Source organism: Oncorhynchus tshawytscha, linkage group LG20, assembly GCF_018296145.1.
Source record: "Oncorhynchus tshawytscha isolate Ot180627B linkage group LG20, Otsh_v2.0, whole genome shotgun sequence".
Lineage (NCBI taxonomy): Eukaryota > Metazoa > Chordata > Actinopteri > Salmoniformes > Salmonidae > Oncorhynchus > Oncorhynchus tshawytscha.
In genome coordinates, this window is record NC_056448.1 from 5,163,278 (window position 1) to 5,186,415 (window position 23,138).

At 48.8% G+C, this 23,138-nt stretch overlaps 1 protein-coding gene across 4 annotated transcripts in view; it reads left to right on the forward strand.

The window, feature by feature from the left end:
* The window catches only part of LOC112219672 (guanine nucleotide exchange factor subunit RIC1-like), a 77,266-nt gene that overhangs the window by 36,400 nt on the left and 17,728 nt on the right, over positions 1-23,138 (forward strand). For 3 of the 4 annotated variants that reach the window (XM_042302094.1, XM_042302096.1, XM_042302097.1), the window contains 18 exons: positions 57-136; positions 8,148-8,255; positions 12,288-12,430; positions 12,668-12,804; positions 13,539-13,630; positions 14,262-14,350; positions 15,107-15,251; positions 15,532-15,742; positions 15,886-16,116; positions 16,274-16,312; positions 16,531-16,731; positions 16,929-17,089; positions 17,384-17,522; positions 20,072-20,179; positions 21,089-21,217; positions 21,412-21,576; positions 21,836-22,126; positions 22,253-22,396. In XM_042302094.1, the coding sequence (XP_042158028.1) occupies positions 57-136; positions 8,148-8,255; positions 12,288-12,430; positions 12,668-12,804; positions 13,539-13,630; positions 14,262-14,350; positions 15,107-15,251; positions 15,532-15,742; positions 15,886-16,116; positions 16,274-16,312; positions 16,531-16,731; positions 16,929-17,089; positions 17,384-17,522; positions 20,072-20,179; positions 21,089-21,217; positions 21,412-21,576; positions 21,836-22,126; positions 22,253-22,396 (2,613 nt within the window). The remainder of the gene's footprint in view (positions 1-56; positions 137-8,147; positions 8,256-12,287; positions 12,431-12,667; positions 12,805-13,538; positions 13,631-14,261; positions 14,351-15,106; positions 15,252-15,531; positions 15,743-15,885; positions 16,117-16,273; positions 16,313-16,530; positions 16,732-16,928; positions 17,090-17,383; positions 17,523-20,071; positions 20,180-21,088; positions 21,218-21,411; positions 21,577-21,835; positions 22,127-22,252; positions 22,397-23,138) is intronic. The other variant, XM_042302095.1, reaches the window with a different exon arrangement.

Below are 23,138 nucleotides of genomic sequence, written 5' to 3' on the forward strand. Positions count from 1 at the left end.
CTCTCCCTCTCTCTCCCTCTCTCTCTCCCTCTCCCCCTCTCTCCCTCGCTCTGCAGGCTGCTAATGGCTACATCCTCATGTTTGACGTGGTGGGAGGAGGAGAGGACAAGTATCTTTATGAGCCAGTCTATCCCAAGTGAGTACTCAACTCTTTCCTTCCTGTTCTTTCCCCCCCACCCCCCAAGAGTCAAATGTTGATGTTCAAAGTACAACAACAAAGGTCAACTGCAACAGGGCAAGGACCAGCTGGGGAAGGAAGGGGTTAAATGTGGAATTTCGAAGCTAGCTGCAAAGACCAACAATGCTCAATCGCTCATAGCTTAGGACAAACCCCACTGCGTGTCGACACATGGCATGTTATCACAATTCATTTACCAGTAGGTCTGAGCAATAGGCTGTAGTTTAGGACTGGACTAGAGTTCAAAGTTTAGCCACAAAGGTCAATGTTGTACTTGAGCAGGCAATGCTCAGTCACTCAGTGTTTAACACAAACCCAACTGTGTGTGCTGTCTACACAATGTAATAATGAGTGTACCAGTCAGTGGGCCCGAGGAAAAGGCTGTAGTTCAGGGCATCATTGCACGTCGAAGGCCTTGGCAAATGTCAGGACTAATTAGATTGACAATTATTGCTGTGGATGACTGTACAATGTGTTCTTCACCAGTCGTATGCTGAACGCTCCCACTGTTATAACACAGGGCACAGGGGTGTGTCATCACCACAGCCAGGTCTCTCAGTGAGGGACCACTCTGAGCTCCACAGGGAGCCCAGTCATTTAAATTAGTGGCCTGTTTTATACAGAGATATTGGCAATGTAACCAATCATAGCCCTCCTTTTACTTGTATTATTGCACATCCTGCAAATCACCAGCAGAGGTCGACCATTTTGAATCCATTTTCACATTCACTCTGTTGGTAATTCTTACAAATTTGATCATGAATCTAAAAGTAGCAGAGGTCCCACTCTGGAACTTTGATATGCCCATAGTGTATTATGTTCAACTGTGTGTGTGTGGTTGGGCCATCTGTCGATGTACCCTTGAGCAAGGCACTTAACCCTAATTGCTCCTGTAAGTCGCTTTGGATAAGAGTGTGCTAAATGACTAAAATGTTCATGTACACACACACAGTATATACAGTGCATTCAGAAATTATTCACACTGCTTGTTTTTTCCTGCACATTTTGTTACATTACAGCCTTGTTCTAAAATGTATGAAGTTATTTTTTCCCCTCATCAATCTACACACAATAGCCCATAATAGACAAACTAAAAACAGAAATGGCTTATTTACATAAGTATTCAGACCCTTTTGCTATGAGAGTCGAAATTGAGCTCAGGTGTATCCTGTTTCCATTGATCAACCTTTAGATGTTCCTACAACTTGATTGGAGTCCACCTGTGGTAAATTAAATTGATTGGACATGATTTGGAAAGGCACACACCTGTCTATATAAGGTTCCACAGTTGATAGTGTATGTCAGAGAAAAAGCCAAGCCATGTGGTCGAAGGAATTGTCCGCCTCGACACAATCTGAGACAGGATTGTGTCGAGGCACAGATCTGTGGAAGAGTACCAAAACATTTCTGCAGCATTGATGGTCCCCAAGAACATTAGCTTCCGGTAGCAAGATGGCGCCGACGGCGATGGTTGCCTTGCTTCGAGTCCTTAGAAAACTATGCAGTATTTTTTTATTTTAATTTGTATTATTTCTTACATTGTTACCCCATAAAATCTTAAGTGTTATTACACACAGCCGGGAAGAAGTATTGGATATAAGAGCGACGTCAACTTACCAACATTACGGCCAGGAATATGACTTTCCCGAAGCGGATATTTTGTTCGGAACACCACCCAGGACAGTGGATCTAATCCCAGAAGCCGACCCAAAACAACGTTGCCGCAGAAGAGGCAGACTGAGCGGCCTCCTGGTTAGGCTCCGTAGGCGTGCACACCGCCCACCGCTTCCAAGTATACTACTCGCCAATGTCCAGTCTCTTAACAACAAGGTAGATAAAATTAGAGCAAGGGTTGCCTTCCAGAGAGACATCAGAGATTGTAACATTCTCCACTTTACTAATGGGAATTGATGGGAAATGATGTAAAATATATCACTAGCCACTTTAAACAATGCTACCTAATATGTTTACATACCCTACATTATTCATCTCATATGTATACGTATATACTGTACTCTATATCATCTACTGCATCTTTATGTAATACATGTATCACTAGCCACTAACTATGCCACTTTGTTTACATACTCATCTCATATGTATATACTGTACTCGATATCATCTACTGTATCTTGCCTATGCTGCTCTGTACCATCACTCATTCATATATCCTTATGTACATATTCTTTATCCCCTTACACTTGTGTCTATAAGGTAGTAGTTTTGGAATTGTTAGCTAGATTACTTGTTGGTTATTACTGCATTGTCGGAACTAGAAGCACAAGCATTTCGCTACACTCGCATTAACATCTGCTAACCATGTGTATGTGACAAATAAAATTTGATTTGATATGTTGTCGGAGTCAGCCCAGCCACCGGGCTTTTTCATGCGTTGCGCCAAAGATATAAACACCTCTGTGAAGAATGGCGGGGGTATATGCTTCATGATTAACGACTCATGGTGTAATCATAACATACAGGAACTCAAAGTTCTTCTGTTCACCCGACCTAGAATTCCTTACAATCAAATGCCGGCCATATATTATAAGTGAATTCTCGTCAGTTATCGTCACAGCTGTGTATATACCCCCTCAAGTAGACATCACGACGGCCCTCATGGAACTGCACTGGAAACCATATGTCCTGAGGCTGCATTTATTGTAGCTGGGGATTTTAACAAAGCAAATTTGAGAATAAGGCTACCTAAATTCTATTAGCGTATTTATTGCAGCACTCACGTGGGCAATACACACGATCACTGCTACTCTAACTTCAGTAATCCATACAAGGCCCTCCCTTTTCCTCCCTTAAGCAAATCCGACCACGACGCCATCTTGCTCCTACCATCTTATAGGCAGAAACTCAAACAGGATGTACCTGTGACTAGAATATTCAACGCTGTTCTGACCAATCGGAATCCCCACTAACAAGGACTGAGCTGACTACAGCTCAACATTCAACACCATAGTACCATCCAAGCTCATCATTAAGCTGGAGGCCCTGGGTCCCAACCCCACCCTGTGTGATTTGGGCCCTGTACTATGAGGGCCGCCCCCAGGTGGTGAAGGTAGGAAACATCTCCCTCAACACTGGGTCACCACAAGGGTGCGTGCACAGCCCCCTCCTGTACGCCCTGTTCACCCATGACTGCGTGGCCATGCACATCTCCAACTGTCATCAAGTTTGCAGATGATCCAACAGTAGTGGGCTTCATTACCAACAACAATGAGACAGCCTACATGGAGGAGGTGAGGACCCTGAGAGTGTAGTGTCAAGAAAACAACCTCTCACTCAACGTCAACAGAACAAAGGAGATGATTGTGGACTTCAGGAAACAGCAGAGGGAGCACCCCCTATCTACATCGAAGGGACAGTAGTGAAGAAGGTGGAAAGTTTCAAGTACCTCGGCATACACATCAGACAAACTAAAATGGTCCTCCCGCACAGACAGTGGAGTCCGAAGAAATTTGTCTTCTCACCTAAAACCTTCACAAACATTTACAGGTGCACAGTTGAGTGTATCTTGTCGGGCTGTATCACTGCCTGGTACGGCACCGCCCTCAACTGCAAGGCTCTCCAGAGGGTGGTGCGGTCTGCACAACGCATCACCGGGGGCAAACTACCTGCCCTCCAGGACACTGTTGTCATTGACTATCATTAAATGTGAAGACTGTATATTATCAAATCAATTCACTGTGTAATTTTAATTGCACGATCAAACTAATCCTGTAACTTTAACTAGGAAGTCAGGGCACCATGGGAACATATTTCAATTTCCCGAATATAACTCATATCTTATCAAAACAGTCGCGTATTAATGAATTTTACCTCATCAGTCTCATTACTGAACCATTGGATATCTGCACGAACCCTAGCATAGAATCATGAATCAGCGATATACAAATTGCCTTGATTATTTAACAAACTTAATCAATCACAGAATTACGTAAACACACACACACATAGGTCATACATTGGTTATTACATGATACAAAGCAAAAGTTCCTAGCAGATGAAACCGAAATGACTGCTCGGTAGACATAGGAAATGGGGTGGGGGCCACTCGAGCAGTTAACTCATAGAGGATAACTACACTCATTGCTAATACTTTGAACATGAACATCCGCTCATTTGAAAAGATATTCCAATTGACATATTTACAAGTGTCTGCGTTTTTGTTGTCCCTCTGCGATTGACGGTCCTTCTGCTGGATAGTCAGTCGACAGAGAACCTCTGGTTTGTCCACCAGAGATCAGTCTTAGGTTGTTAGAATGGTTACTTCAGAGTATTTAAACAGCTGCAGTCTGAATAATGGTTCTTTAGTTTGTTGATTTATTTGCCATTTCAACATGGGAATGCTCTCCATGTTCTCTGGGCTTGTCCTCTGGTAGAGATGTAGTTATTAACCATTTCAACAGCTTCAGCTCCATGTTTTCTCATCTAATGTACATTTTGTTGGAAGTGGTTTTGTACTCTGTGGAAGAAGGGGTGGTTCTATGATGCCTAATGTGATGTCTGGGCTCATGGGGGTGTGGCCACTGACTTGTTAAAATGTTGTATATAAACAAGTATCTTGTTGAGAAGGCCAACATCACTTCTTCTCACAAATAGTTAATATATTCAATCATATATTTTACTCACCCTCCCGTAATTGAGAAGTGTATACAAACAAAGAAACAGTAATGTGTGTCTCCTGTGTTTCATTTGGTGACCTCATGAAGGAATCTCGACATGACTGTTCCTTGATTTCCCACCGACCGGTTCCACATTCTCAAAAATATAAATATTGTTTCATTCTCAGATTTGGGAAATGTAGGAGTTTGTGGGATCAGACTCTGTGTTCCACTGTGAAATCCTCTCTCCTCTTACTGTATGTCCAAAGGAGGAGAGGGTCTCTCCAAGAATTTACTTCATGTTGTTAAGTCATAAAACTGTGGAGGGAGAGAGGGCAGGGGGTGCTATGATCCTCACCCAAAAAGGGCGCGTTGTGACAACACCTACACCTGATGTCACAGGAAGGCCAAAAAGATCTTCAAGGACAACAACCACCCGAGTCACTGCCTGTTCACCCCATTCAGATTGCGAGGTCAGTACAGGTGCATCAAAGCTGGGACCGAGAGACTGAAAAACAGCTTCTCAAGGCCATCAGACACCATTAACTCAGAGAGGCTGCTGCCTACAGCAACTCATTACTGGCCACTTTAATACATGGATCACTAGTCACTTTAAACAATGCCAATAATGTTAACATATCTTACATTACTCATCTCATATGTGTGTGTGTGTGTGTGTGTGTGTATATATATATACTGTACCTTATACTGGCCATCGCTCATCCATATATTTATATGTACATATTCTCATTCCATCCCTTTAGATTTGTGTGCATCAGGTAGTTGTTGGGGAATTGTTAGATACTGCTGCACTGTCGGAACTAGAAGCACAAGCATTTCGCTACACTCGCATTACCATCTGCTAACCATGTGTATGTGACCAATAACATTTGATTTGGATTTGATTTGAGCCTTAAATGGAACAAGTTTGGAACAACCAATATTCTTTGTCTAGCTTGCCGCCCGGACAAACAGCAATCTGGGGAGAAGGTCCTTGGTCTCGGAGGTGACCAAGAAAGAACCCAATGGTCACTGAAAGAGCTCCAGAGTTCCTCTGTGGAGATGGTTGTTCTTCTGGAAGGTTCTCCCATCTCTGCAGCACTCAACCAATCAGGCCTTTATGGTAGAGTGGCCAGACAGAAGCCACTCCTCAGTAAAAGGCACATGACAGCCAGCTTGGAGTTTGCTGAAGGACTCTCAGGACTCTCAGACCATTTAAACAAAAATTCTCTGGTCTGATGAAACCAAGACTGTAATCTTTAGTCTGAATGCCAAGCATCATGTCTGGAGGAAACCTTGCACCATCCCTATGGTGATGAAGCATGGTGGTGGCAGCATCATGCTGTGGAGATTTTTTTAAGCGGCAGGGACTGGGAGAGTATTGAGGAAAAGATGAACGGAGCAAAGTACAGAGAGATCCTTGATGAAAACCTGCTCCAGAGCGACGGTTCACCTTCCAACAGGACAAAGACCCTAAGCACACAGCCAAGACAAGTCAGGAGTGGTTTCGGGACAAGTCTCAATGTCCCTTAGTGGCCCAACCAGAGCCCAGACTTGAACCCAATCGAACATCTCTGGAAAGACCTGAAAATAGCTGTGCAGCGATGCTCCCCATCCAACCTGACAGAGCTTGAGAGGATCTGCCGAGAAGAATGGGAGAAGCTCCCGAAATACTGGTGTGCCAAGCTTGTAGCATCATACCTCAAGCAGACTGACGGCTGTGATCGCCGCCAAAGGTGCGTCAACTAAGTACCGAGCAAAGGGTCTGAATACTTACGTAAATGTGATATTTTCACCCCCAAAAATTATTTGAAAAATGTCAACTGTTATTGCTTCGTCATTATGGGGTATTATGTGTATATTGATGAGGGAGAAATAAATGAATCCATTTTGGAATAAGGCTGTAACATAAAAAAATGTGGAAAATGTCAAGGGGTCTGAATACTTCCCGAATGCTCTGTAAATAAACACTTATCCCAATGAAAAGTAGTTTAAATATTCATGGTTTATCTTTTCATTACTCTTATTAGTGTAAATGGTAAAGCTTCATATGACACCAATTGTTGCTTTGTAGTGCCTGCAGATGAAACATTATGGAGTCTTCACCCTCCTGCTGTGTTCGTTTCATGTTCATTCTGTGTTCCCGGTCCAAAATGACCGCCCCCATTATAGCTGAGTTATAAATCCATAGTAATGGGCATGTGCCTGAACTCAATTTTATACACTAATTGTAGTCTCACCCATTCATTTCTATTGACCAGTCATTGTTGACTGGGAACACCACAGGTGTACAAAAGTTAAATAAAACACCCAAAATGTAATGAGAATCATCCAAATGTATTCTGTGTGTTCAGATGCCCTGTGTGGACAACGTCATGGAACCTTATGACAATCAGATGAAATGAACGACATTTTTCAGAGCGAGAACTTGTAAATAGGTCCAATTCAACCGGAACACAGCAGGAGTGTTCAAACGACAGAGATACAATTTTGTGAAAATCACCGAAATCATGTTATTTCCTTGTTTTTGTTGTTGTCCTGGTGTCTTATGGAATCACTCCAGTCTGGAAGGATGCACTAGACCCAACCTGCTCTCTGACTGCTGCTGTTAGGAAGGATGCACTAAACCCAACCTGCTCTCTGACTGCTGCTGTTAGGAAGGATGCACTAGACCCAACCTGCTCTCTGACTGCTGCTGTTAGGAAGGATGCACTAGACCCAACCTGCTCTCTGACTGCTGCTGTTAGGAAGGATGCACTAAACCCAACCTGCTCTCTGACTGCTGCTGTTAGGAAGGATGCACTAAACCCAACCTGCTCTCTGACTGCTGCTGTTAGGAAGGATGCACTAAACCCAACCTGCTCTCTGACTGCTGCTGTTAGGAAGGATGCACTAGACCCACTGCTGCTGTTAGGAAGGATGCACTAGACCCAACCTGCTCTCTGACTGCTGCTGTTAGGAAGGATGCACTAGACCCAACCTGCTCTCTGACTGCTGCTGTTAGGAAGGATGCACTAGACCCAACCTGCTCTCTGACTGCTGCTGTTAGGAAGGATGCACTAAACCCAACCTGCTCTCTGACTGCTGCTGTTAGGAAGGATGCACTAGACCCAACCTGCTCTCTGACTGCTGCTGTTAGGAAGGATGCACTAGACCCAACCTGCTCTCTGACTGCTGCTGTTAGGAAGGATGCACTAGACCCAACCTGCTCTCTGACTGCTGCTGTTATTAGGCGTCATTATTGCCTAGATCCTAGAACGACGTTGTTGACTAACCCAGGCTTTTTTGCCTTTTTTTGATTTAGACTTGATAAGGTACTATGAATTTGATATTTTGGTGTGTGTGTGTGTTTTTAGAGGGAGTCCACGTGTCAAGGTCACCCCAGGTTATAAAGAAGAGCAGTGTGCCCCCGCTCTCAGCCTGGAGATGAAGAGACCCATAGATCTGGAGGCTCCCATCACCAGGTACTACAGTGTGTCACACACACACACACACACACACCCCAACGTGTACACACCTAAATACGGAAACGCACATACATTCATACATATATGCACGCTGGAACTCCTATTGTGTCACACACACACACACACACACACACACGGTATACACACCCCAACGTGTACACACTAAATACAAAAACACATACATTCATACATATACACTAGAACATTGTGTCACACACACACACACACACACACACACACACATGGTATACACACACACACACACACGTATACACACACGGTATACACAAACGTGTACACACCTAAATACAAAAACGCACATACATTCATACATATATGCACGCTGGAACTCCTATTGTCTCTCACACACACAAGGTATACACACACACACACACACACACACACACACACGGTATACACACCCCAACGTGTACACACCTAAATACAAAAACGCACATACATTCATACATATATGCACGCTGGAACTCCTATTGTGTCTCTCACACACACACACACGGTATACACACACACACACACACACACACACACGGTATACACACCTAAATACGGAAACGCAAATACATTCATGCATATATGCACGCTAGAACTCCTACTGTGTCTACACACACACACACATGGTATACACACACACACACACACACGGTATACACACCCCAACGTGTACACACCTAAATATGGAAACGCACATACATTCATAGGTGCACGCTGGAACTCCTACTGGACACTGAAGTGTGTTTTAGTATGCAAGTAAACAAAAATGTGTTACATTCTGGACTGGTGCCTGGTATGTACTTCAGGCACTGTGTACATTTTGTGCTGAAGAGATTTCCTCCTCCTCCCAAACCAATTTGTCAATTTGACTGCGGCAAATGATTTAACTGCGTATGGTGTCGCACATTCTTCCTCTAGTCCCTGTGGACTTCAGTAGGACATTAAAGATCTATCATCCTTGTGTTTCCTTTGTCTGTCTGTGCGTGGGGGTGTCTCTGTCTGCGTGGGGGTGTCTCTGTCTGCGTGGGGGTGTCTCTGTCTGTGCATCTCTGTCTGTGCGTGGGGGTGTCTCTGGTGTCTCTGTCTGTGCGTGGGGGTGTCTCTGTCTGTGCATCTCTGTCTGTGCGTGGGGGTGTCTCTGTCTGTGCGTGGGGGTGTCTCTGTCTGTGCGTGGGGGTGTCTCTGTCTGTGCGTGGGGGTGTCTCTGTCTGTGCGTGGGGGTGTCTCTGTCTGTGCGTGGGGGTGTCTCTGTCTGTGCGTCTCTGTCTGTGCGTGGGGGTGTCTCTGTCTGTGCGTCTCTGTCTGTGCGTGGGGGTGTCTCTGTCTCGTGGGGGTGTCTCTGTCTCTGTCTGTGCGTGGGGGTGTCTCTGTCGTGGGGGTGTGCGTGGGGGTGTCTCTGTCTGTGCGTGCGGGGGTGTCTCTGTCTGTGCGTGGGGGTGTCTCTGTCTGTGCGTCTCTGTCTGTGCGTGGGGGTGTCTCTGTCTGTGCGTGGGGGTGTCTCTGTCTGTGCGTGGGGGTGTCTCTGTCTGTGCGTCTCTGTCTGTGCGTGGGGGTGTCTCTGTCTGTGTGGGGTGTCTCTGTCTGTGCGTGGGGGTGTCTCTGTCTGTGCGTGGGGGTGTCTCTGTCTGTGCGTGGGGGTGTCTCTGTCTGTGCGTGGGGGTGTCTCTGTCTGTGCGTGGGGGTGTCTCTGTCTGTGCGTGGGGGTGTCTCTGTCTGTCTGTGCGTGGGGGTGTCTCTGTCTGTGCGTGGGGGTGTCTCTGTCTGTGCGTGGGGGTGTCTCTGTCTGTGCGTGGGGGTGTCTCTGTCTGTGCGTGGGGGTGTCTCTGGGTGTCTCTGTCTGTGCGTGGGGGTGTCTCTGTCTGTGCGTGGGGGTGTCTCTGTCTGTGCGTCTCTGTCTGTGCGTGGGGGTGTCTCTGTCTGTGCGTGGGGGTGTCTCTGTCTGTGCGTCTCTGTCTGTGTCTCTGGTGTGTCTCTGTCTGTGCGTCTCTGGTGTCTCTGTCTGTGCGTGGGGTGTGTCTCTGTCTGTGCGTGGGGGTGTCTCTGTCTGTGCGGGGGTGTCTCTGTCTGTGCGTGGGGGTGTCTCTGTCTGTGCGTGGGGGTGTCTCTGTCTGTGCGTGGGGGTGTCTCTGTCTGTGCGTGGGGGTGTCTCTGTCTGTGCGTGGGGGTGTCTCTGTCTGTGCGTGGGGGGTGTCTCTGTCTGTGCGTGGGGGTGTCTCTGTCTGTGCGTGGGGGTGTCTCTGTCTGTGCGTGGGGGTGTCTCTGTCTGTGCGTCTCTGTCTGTGCGTGGGGGTGTCTCTGTCTGTGCGTGGGGGTGTCTCTGTCTGTGCGTGGGGGTGTCTCTGTCTGTGTCTCTGTCTGTGCGTGGGGGTGTCTCTGTCTGTGTCTGTGGGGGTGTCTCTGTCTGTGTCTCTGTCTGTGCGTGGGGGTGTCTCTGTCTGTGCGTGGGGGTGTCTCTGTCTGTGCGTGGGGGTGTCTCTGTCTGTGCGTGGGGGTGTCTCTGTCTGTGCGTCTCTGTCTGTGCGTGGGGGTGTCTCTGTCTGTGCGTCTCTGTCTGTGCGTGGGGGTGTCTCTGTCTGTGCGTCTCTGTCTGTGCGTCTCTGTCTGTGCGTCTCTGTCTGTGCGTGGGGGTGTCTCTGTCTGTGCGTCTCTGTCTGTGCGTCTCTGTCTGTGCGTCTCTGTCTGTGCGTGGGGGTGTCTCTGTCTGTGCGTGGGGGTGTCTCTGTCTGTGCGTGGGGGTGTCTCTGTCTGGGTGCGTCTCTGTCTGTGCGTCTCTGTCTGTGCGTCTCTCTCTGTGCTGTCTCTGTCTGTGCGTGGGGGTGTCTCTGTCTGTGCGTCTCTGTCTGTGCGTCTCTGTCTGTGCGTGGGGGTGTCTCTGTCTGTGCGTCTCTGTCTGTGCGTCTCTGTCTGTGCGTCTCTGTCTGTGCGTCTCTGTCTGTGCGTCTCTGTCTGTGCGTGGGGGTGTCTCTGTCTGTGCGTCTCTGTCTGTGCGTGGGGGTGTCTCTGTCTGTGCGTCTCTGTCTGTGCGTGGGGGTGTCTCTGTCTGTGCGTCTGTCTGTGCGTGGGTCTCTGCGTGGGGGTGTCTCTGTCTGTGCGTCTCTGTCTGTGCGTCTCTGCGTGCGTCTCTGGGGGCGTCTCTGTCTGTGCATCTCTGTCTGTGCGTGGGCGTCTCTGTCTGTGCGTGGGCGTCTCTGCTGTGCGTCTCTGTCTGTGCGTGGGGGTGTCTCTGTCTGTGCGTCTCTGTCTGTGCGTCTCTGCGTGCGTCTCTGTCTGTGCGTCTCTGTCTGTGCGTCTCTGTCTGTGCGTCTCTGCGTGCGTCTCTGCGTGCGTCTCTGCGTGCCTGGGGTGAGCAGAGCAGCTAAGCTCCAGTATTGTCGTTTTTGCTTGAAGACCCATTCTCCAGAGAGTCCTGGTGGCTGTTGGCTCTAGAATGCCCCCATTCTGCTCTGGAGAGATGAAGCCAGACCGCAGTCAGATTACTGAGTTACCGGGTAGTCCTCGGTACTCTCAGACCATCTGAGACCACACATTCCAGCCGGGTCCCTCAGCATCTCCCCACTTCTCTTTCTCTTCATCTGTCTATCTTCTATTATCTGTCACTCTTCCTTTTATCCAACTTCAATTTTCTGTCGCATGCTCTCTCTCTATTTTCTACTAATTTCTGTTGCGCGCGCCCTCTCCCTCTGAATTTGTTACGCACTCGCTCTCACTACGTCTTTCTCGCTGCGCTTCAGGCATAACAATGAGGAGGAGCGTTTATCTGAAGGACGGCGTTAAGGGGTTTGAGTGACTGCAGGAGAGGTGCTGGGTGCTTCTGATCTGCTGCCGTAAATCATTGTTTCGAGGCCTTCCTCTCAGATCCTCTGTGGGCTGCTTGAACATACCCCAGTGCATCCTCTCTCGCTCTCTTGTTGTTGTGTGGGAGACCCTAAAGCCTGGTACTAGGAATAGATGTGCGCACAGCCGGGCATCCAGTAAACACTAGCTAAGCACCCTATCTCTCTCTCTTCCCCCCCCCAGTATTAAGTCTCTTCAGGAGGACTTGTTGGTGTCTACAGCTGATGGCTACCTCCACATCCTCCACTGGGACGGAGTCAGCAATGGCCGGAAGGCTATCAGTCTCTGCACCGTCCCCTTCTCCCTGGACCTTCAGTCAGCACGCGGTCAGTCACACTCTCACTCTTTTTCTCCCACTCATTGGTCTTTTCACCCATCCCATGAAAATCGTTGCACATCAGATCTATTCCAGAGCTGATTTGATTGGTCAAAAAGCCAATTGGTGGGGGGTGGAAATATGAGTTGGGCTGCCGGTGTAAACGCAGCCTAAGTGTCGTCCCTGCGTAAGCCTGAAGTCATGTATGTGCAATGTGTTTCTTTGTGCGTTTTATTTGCTCGTGCAGGTGGTCCGTCTCTGGATCTGGAGGGGCTGTACATCAGAGACATGGAGTACTGCGTGACTCTGGATGGCTTTGCTGTGGTGCTTGACGACGGGAGGCTGGGATTCATCAGTCCTGTAGCCAGCAGGTTTACCGCGGAAGTAAGAGATAGAAGTCTGTGTGTGTGTGTGTGATTCGCTGTGGCGCTTGACGATTGACAGGCTAGGACTCATAAGAACGGTGGGAGAGGTGTTGTGTTGGGGTGTGTGTGTTTTTGCTGTGGCGCTTGACGATTGACAGGCTAGGACTCATAAGAACGGTGGGAGAGGTGTTGTGTTGGGGTGTGTGTGTTTTTGCTGTGGCGCTTGACGATTGACAGGCTAGGACTCATAAGAACGGTGGGAGAGGTGTTGTGTTGGGGTGTGTGTGTTTTTGCTTTTGCTGTGGCAGGTGTTGTGTTGGGGGTGTGTGTTTTTGCTGTGGCGCTTGACGATTGACAGGCTAGGACTCATAAGAACGGTGGGAGAGGTGTTGTGGGAGAGGTGTTGTGTTGGGGTGTGTGTGTTTTTGCTGTGGCGCTTGACGATTGACAGGCTAGGACTCATAAGAACGGTGGGAGAGGTGTTGTGTTGGGGTGTGTGTGTTTTTGCTGCGGCGCTTGACGATTGACAGGCTAGGACTCATAAGAACGGTGGGAGAGGTGTTGTGTTGGGGTGTGTGTGTTTTTGCTGCGGTGTCGCACACAACGCAGGCATGTTCTGGAAGTCATGTTAAGCGTGACTGTCAAGGGTCGATGAAAAATGGGGGTGGAGGGAAAGGCGGAGGCGAGTGTCAGCCTGTGTGTGTGTCGGAGGTGACGTACGGTGATCATTCGGACTGTCTCTTGTCTCCCCAGCAGCTGCAGGGCGTCTGGGCAGCTGACGTAACAGACGGAACATGTGTGGCGGTCAACAATAAGTACAGGCTGATGGCGTTTGGTTGTGCCAGGTACGTGTGTCCTGCTGACATCAGTACAAGCCTCTGTAGCCACTTCCTGTCTGCTGTTTAACTGGAATGCAAATGACACAATCAAGAGAATCCATGGTCCCACTGTGAAGTCAGTTAAGTAGGAGGTGTGTGTGTGTGTGTGTGAGAGAACACACACAAGCTGTCAGATTGCCCAATCCGTGAGAAACGCTTGCCAAACACACACCAATCACAAAGACCGACAGCGGCTTGTTTTGCACACACACACGCTGACCTGCAGCGATGAGTTCAGCAGAGAGATCCTGAGTGGCAGTAGATAATGAGTCAATCGCCGGCTGTGGGATTCCACAACCTTTCCGTTCATTAAATGCGGCTCATTATTTCAGCGTTTTTTTGTTTTGTTTTTCATTTAGGAAACGTGGGCTAATTCATTGCTGGTACTAAAACAGATTGACATGAACTTGACAGCACAAGCGGCTGTTATGTAATATGCCTACTTCTGATGGGTTATTTATTCATGTATTGAATCCCCTGACTGTGTTTGAATTTCAATTTGCTTTATTGGCATTGGCACATATTGCCAAAGCACAATGTTACCTGAGAAGAAAGAGTAATGAGTAATTATTAACATTTGTCTCTGTCTCTGTTCCAGTGGCTCAGTATTGGTGTACATGATTGACACCACCACAGGATCCATGCAGCTCTCCCACAAGCTGGAGCTCACCCCGAAACACTTCCCTGGTATGTCTGTCCCTGGCCGACCACCAGCTCCCGCTTAGTGTTGATGAAAGTACACTTTTTATACAAACTAGTCCACCCCGTCAGGTTTTTACACGGAATGGTATCACATGATGCCTCTTTATAGTGCTGGTTTTCGTTTTGACTCGAAAGTGCAAGTGATTCTATGGAGTAGTTCCCCTCAACACATCAGCCATGCAGAACCATTGGTTTGTTTTATGGTACACTCATACCCCCTAGTGGTAGTGGGTGGTATGAAAGTGCCGTGTAAAATCCTCTTGACATTTTGAAATAACCCTGAGCTAGATGACATCACAGGGATGTTTATTTTACATGGCGCTGTGTTATCTCTGTTGTTGACAAGATCACTGTTAAACCGAAGAAACCATAGTACTGTAAAAGCACGGTTATGGTCAATAGGGAAGGAAACCATAGTACTGTAAAAGCACGGTTATGGTCAATAGGGAAGGAAACCATAGTACTGTAAAAGCACGGTTATGGTCAATAGGGAAGGAAACCATAGTACTGTAAAAGCACGGTTATGGTCAATAGGGAAGGAAACCATAGTACTGTAAAAGCACGGTTATGGTCAATAGGGAAGGAAACCATAGTACTGTAAAAGCACGGTTATGGTCAATAGGGAAGGAAACCATATTCCTATTCTAGTTTTCCTCAATTGAAATGAATTGACTCGACTGTATTACTGAAAAGATTTCTGTCTGACCGGTCGCCATGTCTGTATCGAATCTCCCTCCTCAGACGTGTGGAACAAGACCGGCGCGGTGAAGCTGATCCGCTGGTCCCCCGACTACAGCGTTGCCATGGTGACCTGGGAGTGCGGCGGGCTGTCTTTATGGAGTGTGTTCGGAGCACACCTCATCTGTACACTCGGGGAGGACTTTGCGTGAGTGACAAGACGACGGTCGTCTTCGTTATTCTTCCTCCTCTGTTGGTCTTCATTTTCCTCCTTCCCCCTCCAGGACTCCCGCAGCCGTAGTACAATTCACATCGCCGTCGTCTTGTCAGCTACGCTCTATGGTGCAGACTGCGTGCTCTCATACAGTATAGGTTCAGCAGGCTTCATCCTGAACGGGACAACAAAAAACTGTGCAAAATCTTCTCGTTTTCTCCTTGCAATTCTGTCTATTATAACCCCTTCTCTATGACTACGGTCTCAACCCCAGGTATCGGTCAGACGGCACGAAGAAGGATCCTATAAAGATCAGCTCTATGTGCTGGGGAGTGGAAGGTTACCACCTGTGGGTCATCACCAGTAGAGAGGAAGCAGAGCTTGTAGAGAACATTGAGGGGGCTCCACCTCCTACCCAGACCAAGCAGGCGGGCATACTGCAGTTCCACTTCATCAAAAGCGCCCTCACCGTTAACCCCTGCACGGTGAGCTTATGGACAATGGCGTCAATGCACACGTTCCTGACTCCAACCAATTTTGCTTGCTGGGCACTTTCATGTAGAATACTGATATGTTGCAAACAAATATATATTTTTTTAGTTGATTCCCTGTTGTCTGTCCCTCCCAGAGTAACCAGGAGCAGGTTTTACTACACGGGGAAGACCGTCTGTACCTGACCTGTGGTGACCCCACCCAGGTCCCATCCAGCAGCTCCGATGGCCCTAACACCCCTCACCCCCATAACCTCGCCCATGGCCTGGAGGGCAGCCCCCTTCACCATCGCTCCGCCCCCTCACCCAACTCCATCTCTCAGGGACTCAGCACTTTACTGGGACACAAGCACTGGCACGTGGTCCAGGTACAACCTCTTTAGAATTCAGAAAGCGTTGTTGTCCTTCAGCTGGCTACCCATTCAGATGTCGCTTTGATATGTTGACGTGAAGCTTGACAAGTTAGAAATGATGTTTGGCATCCTGTCAGTCAAACTATCCTGTGTTTTTCCCCCTCTGTCGTAGATTCACAGCACATACCTAGAGAGTAATTGGCCTATACGGGTGAGTCGGTGTGGGGAAGTACTTCTACGTCTGTCCTTAGGGATAAGTATTCAGTGTGTGTGTGGCTACATCAAACCAGGTTAACCTGAGTTGTCAAATGAATGCAGTTTTTCCAGATACCCAATGTCGTCATGCGCACTTAGCCTGCTATATCTATGGCTTCTAATGCATGAGAGGTGTGTGTGTGTGTGTGTGTGTGTGTGTGTGTGTGTCTATAGTTTGCAGCCATAGACACAGCAGGCCAGTGCATAGCGGTGGCAGGGAGACGTGGCTTTGCACATTACTCCATGTCCACCAGGAAATGGAAGCTGTTTGGGAACATCACTCAGGAGCAGAACATGACCGTGACAGGGGGGCTGGCCTGGTGGAACGACTTTGTCGTTGTTGCCTGTTACAATTTCACCGACCGGCAAGAAGAGGTAAGACGGCATAACACCGATAACTAACGTTCAAGGAACAAGGCTACATTTTACACCACCCTGTTCTGAACATGTATGGGTCAATGGACAAATGGATTGGGAATGTGTGATGGTTTGCTCATGACGAGCTCCGTTTGACTGGTCGCTTTGATGGATGGACAAAGTGAACAGCGGTACTTTCTCCCCTCCCGGTGTAGCTGCGTCTGTACCTCCGGTCGTCCAACCTGGACAATGCCTTCGCCTCCGTCACCAAGCTGCACTCTGACACCCTGCTGCTCAATGTGTTCAGAGACCTGATCGTCCTCTTCAGAGCAGACTGCTCCATCTTCCTCTACAGCATCGAGAGGAGGCACGACGGGTAGGGAGAGACGAACACGCTTAGGACAGGCACAGGCATGCACACCCACTCATAAAAATAAATAAAACATTTAACTCTCACACACATTTATTAGCAGGCAGGACGAGACCGGTGGGGAAGATCACCTGACAGAGGTCACGGATGATAATCAATAGTGTTGTGAAAAGAAAGTCACGTGCACTTTCCAATAATGCTTATCACATGCCATTGGTTGGGGCTTTAACTCTGGGGGAGGGGCTTTACAAAGGACCTGTCCAATCAATGTTATTAGTAGCGTATTGTCTTTCTCTGAAGGCCCAACCCGTCAGCCTGTGTTGAGCTGCTTCAGGAGGTGTCCATGTCCCGCTACATCCCCCATCCTGCCCTGGTGGTGTCTGTCACCCTCACCTCGGTGCGCACAGAGACCGGCATCACGCTTAAAGCCCCACAGCAGGTACTGGTTTCAATACACACATGAAATCCCATCAAAAACCTGGTCTCTTCAGACATCACCGTGGCTCCAGCACTGCCCCCCCGGCTCCTAGCGCTTGTCTTTCACTAGCGTCAATTTAGCAGAGGGGTCTCCAACCCCTTGTTCCTGGAGAGCTACTGTCCTGTAGGTTTTCACTCCAACCCTAATCGAGCGCACCTGATTCTAATAACCAGCTGGCTGATGAGCTGAATCAGGTTAGTTAGAGCTGGGGTTGGAGCCAGAAACCTACAGGGGGGTAGCTCTCCAGGAACAAGGGGTTGGAGCCAGAAACCTACAGGGGGGTAGCTCTCCAGGAACAAGGGGTTGGAGCCAGAAACCTACAGGGGGTAGCTCTCCAGGAACAAGGGGTTGGAGCCAGAAACCTACAGGGGGTAGCTCTCCAGGAACAAGGGGTTGGAGCCAGAAACCTACAGGGGGTAGCTCTCCAGGAACAAGGGGTTGGAGCCAGAAACCTACAGGGGGTAGCTCTCCAGGAACAAGGGGTTGGAGCCAGAAACCTACAGGGGGTAGCTCTCCAGGAACAAGGGGTTGGAGCCAGAAACCTACAGGGGGTAGCTCTCCAGGAACAAGGGGTTGGAGCCAGAAACCTACAGGGGGTAGCTCTCCAGGAACAAGGGGTTGGAGCCAGAAACCTACAGGGGGTAGCTCTCCAGGAACAAGGGGTTGGAGCCAGAAACCTACAGGGGGTAGCTCTCCAGGAACAAGGGGTTGGAGCCAGAAACCTACAGGGGGTAGCTCTCCAGGAACAAGGGGTTGGAGCCAGAAACCTACAGGGGGTAGCTCTCCAGGAACAAGGGGTTGGAGCCAGAAACCTACAGGGGGTAGCTCTCCAGGAACAAGGGGTTGGAGCCAGAAACCTACAGGGGGTAGCTCTCCAGGAACAAGGGGTTGGAGCCAGAAACCTACAGGGGGTAGCTCTCCAGGAACAAGGGGTTGGAGCCAGAAACCTACAGGGGGTAGCTCTCCAGGAACAAGGGGTTGGAGCCAGAAACCCAGGGGGTAGCTCTCCAGGAACAAGGGGTTGGAGCCAGAAACCTACAGGGGGTAGCTCTCCAGGAACAAGGGGTTGGAGCCAGAAACCTACAGGGGGTAGCTCTCCAGGAACAAGGGGTTGGAGCCAGAAACCTACAGGGGGTAGCTCTCCAGGAACAAGGGGTTGGAGCCAGAAACCTACAGGGGGTAGCTCTCCAGGAACAAGGGGTTGGAGCCAGAAACCTACAGGGGGTAGGGGTAGCTCTCCAGGAACAAGGGGTTGGAGCCAGAAACCTACAGGGGGTAGCTCTCCAGGAACAAGGGTTGGAGCCAGAAACCTACAGGGGGTAGCTCTCCAGGAACAAGGGGTTGGAGCCAGAAACCTACAGGGGGTAGCTCTCCAGGAACAAGGGGTTGGAGCCAGAAACCTACAGGGGGTAGCTCTCCAGGAACAAGGGGTTGGAGCCAGAAACCTACAGGGGGTAGCTCTCCAGGAACAAGGGGTTGGAGCCAGAAACCTACAGGGGGTAGCTCTCCAGGAACAAGGGGTTGGAGCCAGAAACCTACAGGGGGTAGCTCTCCAGGAACAAGGGGTTGGAGCCAGAAACCTACAGGGGGTAGCTCTCCAGGAACAAGGGGTTGGAGCCAGAAACCTACAGGGGGTAGCTCTCCAGGAACAAGGGGTTGGAGCCAGAAACCTACAGGGGGTAGCTCTCCAGGAACAAGGGTTGGAGCCAGAAACCTACAGGGGGTAGCTCTCCAGGAACAAGGGGTTGGAGCCAGAAACCTACAGGGGGTAGCTCTCCAGGAACAAGGGGTTGGAGCCAGAAACCTACAGGGGGTAGCTCTCCAGGAACAAGGGGTTGGAGCCAGAAACCCAGGGGGTAGCTCTCCAGGAACAAGGGGTTGGAGCCAGAAACCTACAGGGGGTAGCTCTCCAGGAACAAGGGGTTGGAGCCAGAAACCTACAGCTCTCCAGGGGGGTAGCTAGCTCTCCAGGAACAAGGGGTTGGAGCCAGAAACCTACAGGGGGTAGCTCTCCAGGAACAAGGGGTTGGAGCCAGAAACCTACAGGGGGTAGCTCTCCAGGAACAAGGGGTTGGAGCCAGAAACCTACAGGGGGTAGCTCTCCAGGAACAAGGGGTTGGAGCCAGAAACCTACAGGGGGTAGCTCTCCAGGAACAAGGGGTTGGAGCCAGAAACCTACAGGGGTAGCTCTCCAGGAACAAGGGGTTGGAGCCAGAAACCTACAGGGGGTAGCTCTCCAGGAACAAGGGGTTGGAGCCAGAAACCTACAGGGGGGTAGCTCTCCAGGAACAAGGGGTTGGAGCCAGAAACCTACAGGGGGGTAGCTCTCCAGGAACAAGGGGTTGGAGAGCCTTTATTTTGCAGCTATTTTGAACAGAGTTTTAATTTGCGCTGATTGCGATGTCTTTTAAATCTACTTTTGTGAATGCACTGATTTTGTGAATCACTCTGGGTAAATGTCTGCTAAGCTGTTAAAATGTGAATAGTACTAATTTGTGTCACTGTACTAGGCCTGTATGGCAGAGAGCATCATGCTGAACCTGGCTGGCCAACTCATCATGCTACAGAGAGACCGTTCTGGACCACAGGTACGAGAGAAGGAAGACCAGAAGAAACTGGTGAGTCACTCACACACACACACACACACACACACACACACACACACACACACACACACACAGTACCACAGTACCAGTCAAAGTTTGGACACCTACTCATTCAAGGGTTTTTCTTTATTTTTCCTATCTTCTACATTGTAGAATAATAGTGAGGACATCCAAACTATGAAATAACACGTATGGAATCATGTAGTAACTAAAAAAAGTGTTAAACAAATGAAAATATATTTGAGATTCTTCAAAGTAGCCACCCTTTACTTGATGACAGCTTTGCACACTTGGCATTCTCTCAACCAGCTTCATGAGGTGGTCACCTGTAATGCATTTCAATTAACAGGTATGCCTTGTTAATTTGTGGGTTTTTTTTTCCTTCATGCGTTTGAGCCAATCAGTTGTGTTGTGACAAGGATGAGGTGGTATACAGAAGATATCCCTATTTGGTAAAAGACCAGGTCCATATTATGTCAAGAACAGCTCAAATAAGCAAAGAGAAACAACAGTCCATCAATACTTTAAGACATGAAGGTCAGTCAATCAGGAAAATGTGAAGAACTTTGAAAGTTTCTTCAAGTGCCGTCGCAAAAACCATCAAGCGCTATGATGAAACTGGCTCTCATGAGGACTGCCAGAGGAAAGGAAGACAGAGTTACCTCTGCTGCAGTTACCAGCCTAAATAAATGCTTCACAGAGTTCAAGTTATAGACACATCTCAACATCAACTGTTCAGAGGACACCTACCTACCTACTGTTTGGGCCTACTATAGCCTACTCCTACATATATTGATTGATTTAATTTGTCATACTTGATTCTGTCATTGTCCGTGTCCATCTATAGCATTGTCTTACCCGCCTGCCACAGAATGCACCGTGGTGCGTGTATGCTGACCCGGTCTGTCACTCTGTTTCCAGCTGCCGTTCTGTCCTCCCGTGGTTCTGGCTCAGTGTGTCGAGAATGTGTGGACGACGTGTCGTAGTAACAGGAAGAAGCGCCACCTGCTGGAGGCTCTGTGGCTGTCCTGTGGCGAGGCCGGAATGAAGGTGAGGCTGCCCCTTCTTCTCATTGAGATGAAACGCTTGCTGTTGTCGTCCAGATTTACAAGGTTCCTTCTCTGAATTGCAAGAAGAAAACACGTGTATGACATTAGAAGGGTGATGTTTGTCGGGGTGTTTTCACGGTCTACTTGTCGGTTCCCAATGCTGCCACGCCATTGTTTCATTGTACCTCTCAAAAGGTGTGGCTGCCCCTGTTCCCGCGGGACCACCGTAAGCCCCACTCGTTCCTGTCCCGGCGCATCATGCTCCCCTTCCACATCAACATCTACCCCCTGGCCGTGTTGTTTGAAGATGCCCTGGTGCTGGGGGCATCTAATGAGACCGTGCTCTATGACGGCCTGCAGGTACTGTAGTTAGGAGTATTACAGTAGTATTATATTTATTACAGTAATAGTATTATTTGGTGTTGGGGGTTGGCAAATAGAACCTGGTCTCCGACGGCCTGCGAGGGAGGGGGGGGAGGGGGCTGCTGATGACAAATCCTAGAAACCATCTCTTGACGTTGTGCCAAGGCTCTTAATGCCTACAAACTGCTCTTGCGCTCTACAACTTTTCAAATCACTGTCTGTGTGCGAATAACGTAATCATCGTCTTCTTCTGCAGGGTCCCAGAGAGGGCCGGGAGCCTCTTGAGGTGACGTTCCCTTACTGCACGGTGGAGAGGACCTCCCAGATCTACCTCCACCACATCCTGCGCCAGCTACTCGTGCGTAACCTGGGAGAGCAGGCCCTGCTCCTGGCCCAGTCCTGCGCGGCGCTCCCCTACTTCCCCCACGTCATGGAGCTCATGGTCCACGTGGTGCTGGAGGAGGAGGCCACCTCCCGGGAGCCCATCCCCGACCCGCTGCTGCCCACCGTGGCCAAATTCATCACCGAGTTCCCCCTGTTCCTCCAGGTAAGGAGGAGGGGGAGAGCGATGTGGATGGAGACGTGGTAGAGTATTGTCGTTCTCGGCTGAGGCAACTCTTGTGCATTTTCAACTGAATTAATTCATTTATTCATTCATGTTCTCTTCGTCCAGACCATCGTGCACTGCGCCAGGAAGACGGAGTACGCCCTGTGGAACTACCTGTTTGCTGCCGTGGGCAACCCCAAGGATCTGTTTGAGGAATGTCTAATGGCTCAGGACCTGGACACAGCAGCATCCTATCTCATCATACTGCAGGTATCTACATATACTACCCTATCTCATCATACTGCAGGTATCTACATATACTACCCTATCTCATGGTACTGCAGGTATCTACATATACTAGCCTATCTCATCATACTGCAGGTATCTACAGACACTACCCTATCTCATGGTACTGCAGGTATCTACATATACTAGCCTATCTCATCATACTGCACGTATCTACAGACACTACCCTATCTTATCATACTGCAGGTATCTACATACACTACCCTATCATACTGCAGGTATCTACATATACTACCCTATCTCATCATACTGCAGGTATCTACATACACTACCCTATCATACTGCAGGTATCTACATATACTACCCTATCATACTGCAGGTATCTACATATACTACCCTATCATACTGCAGGTATCTACATATACTACCTCATCATACTGCAGGTATCTACATATACTACCCTATCTCATCATACTGCAGGTATCTACATATACTACCCTATCATACTGCAGGTATCTACATATACTACCCTATCATACTGCAGGTATCTACATATACTACCCTATCATACTGCAGGTATCTACATACACTACCCTATCATACTGCAGGTATCTACATATACTACCCTATCTCATCATACAGCAGGTATCTACATACACTACCCTATCATACTGCAGGTATCTACATATACTACCCTATCATACTGCAGGTATCTACATATACTACCCTATCATACTGCAGGTATCTACATATACTACCCTATCTC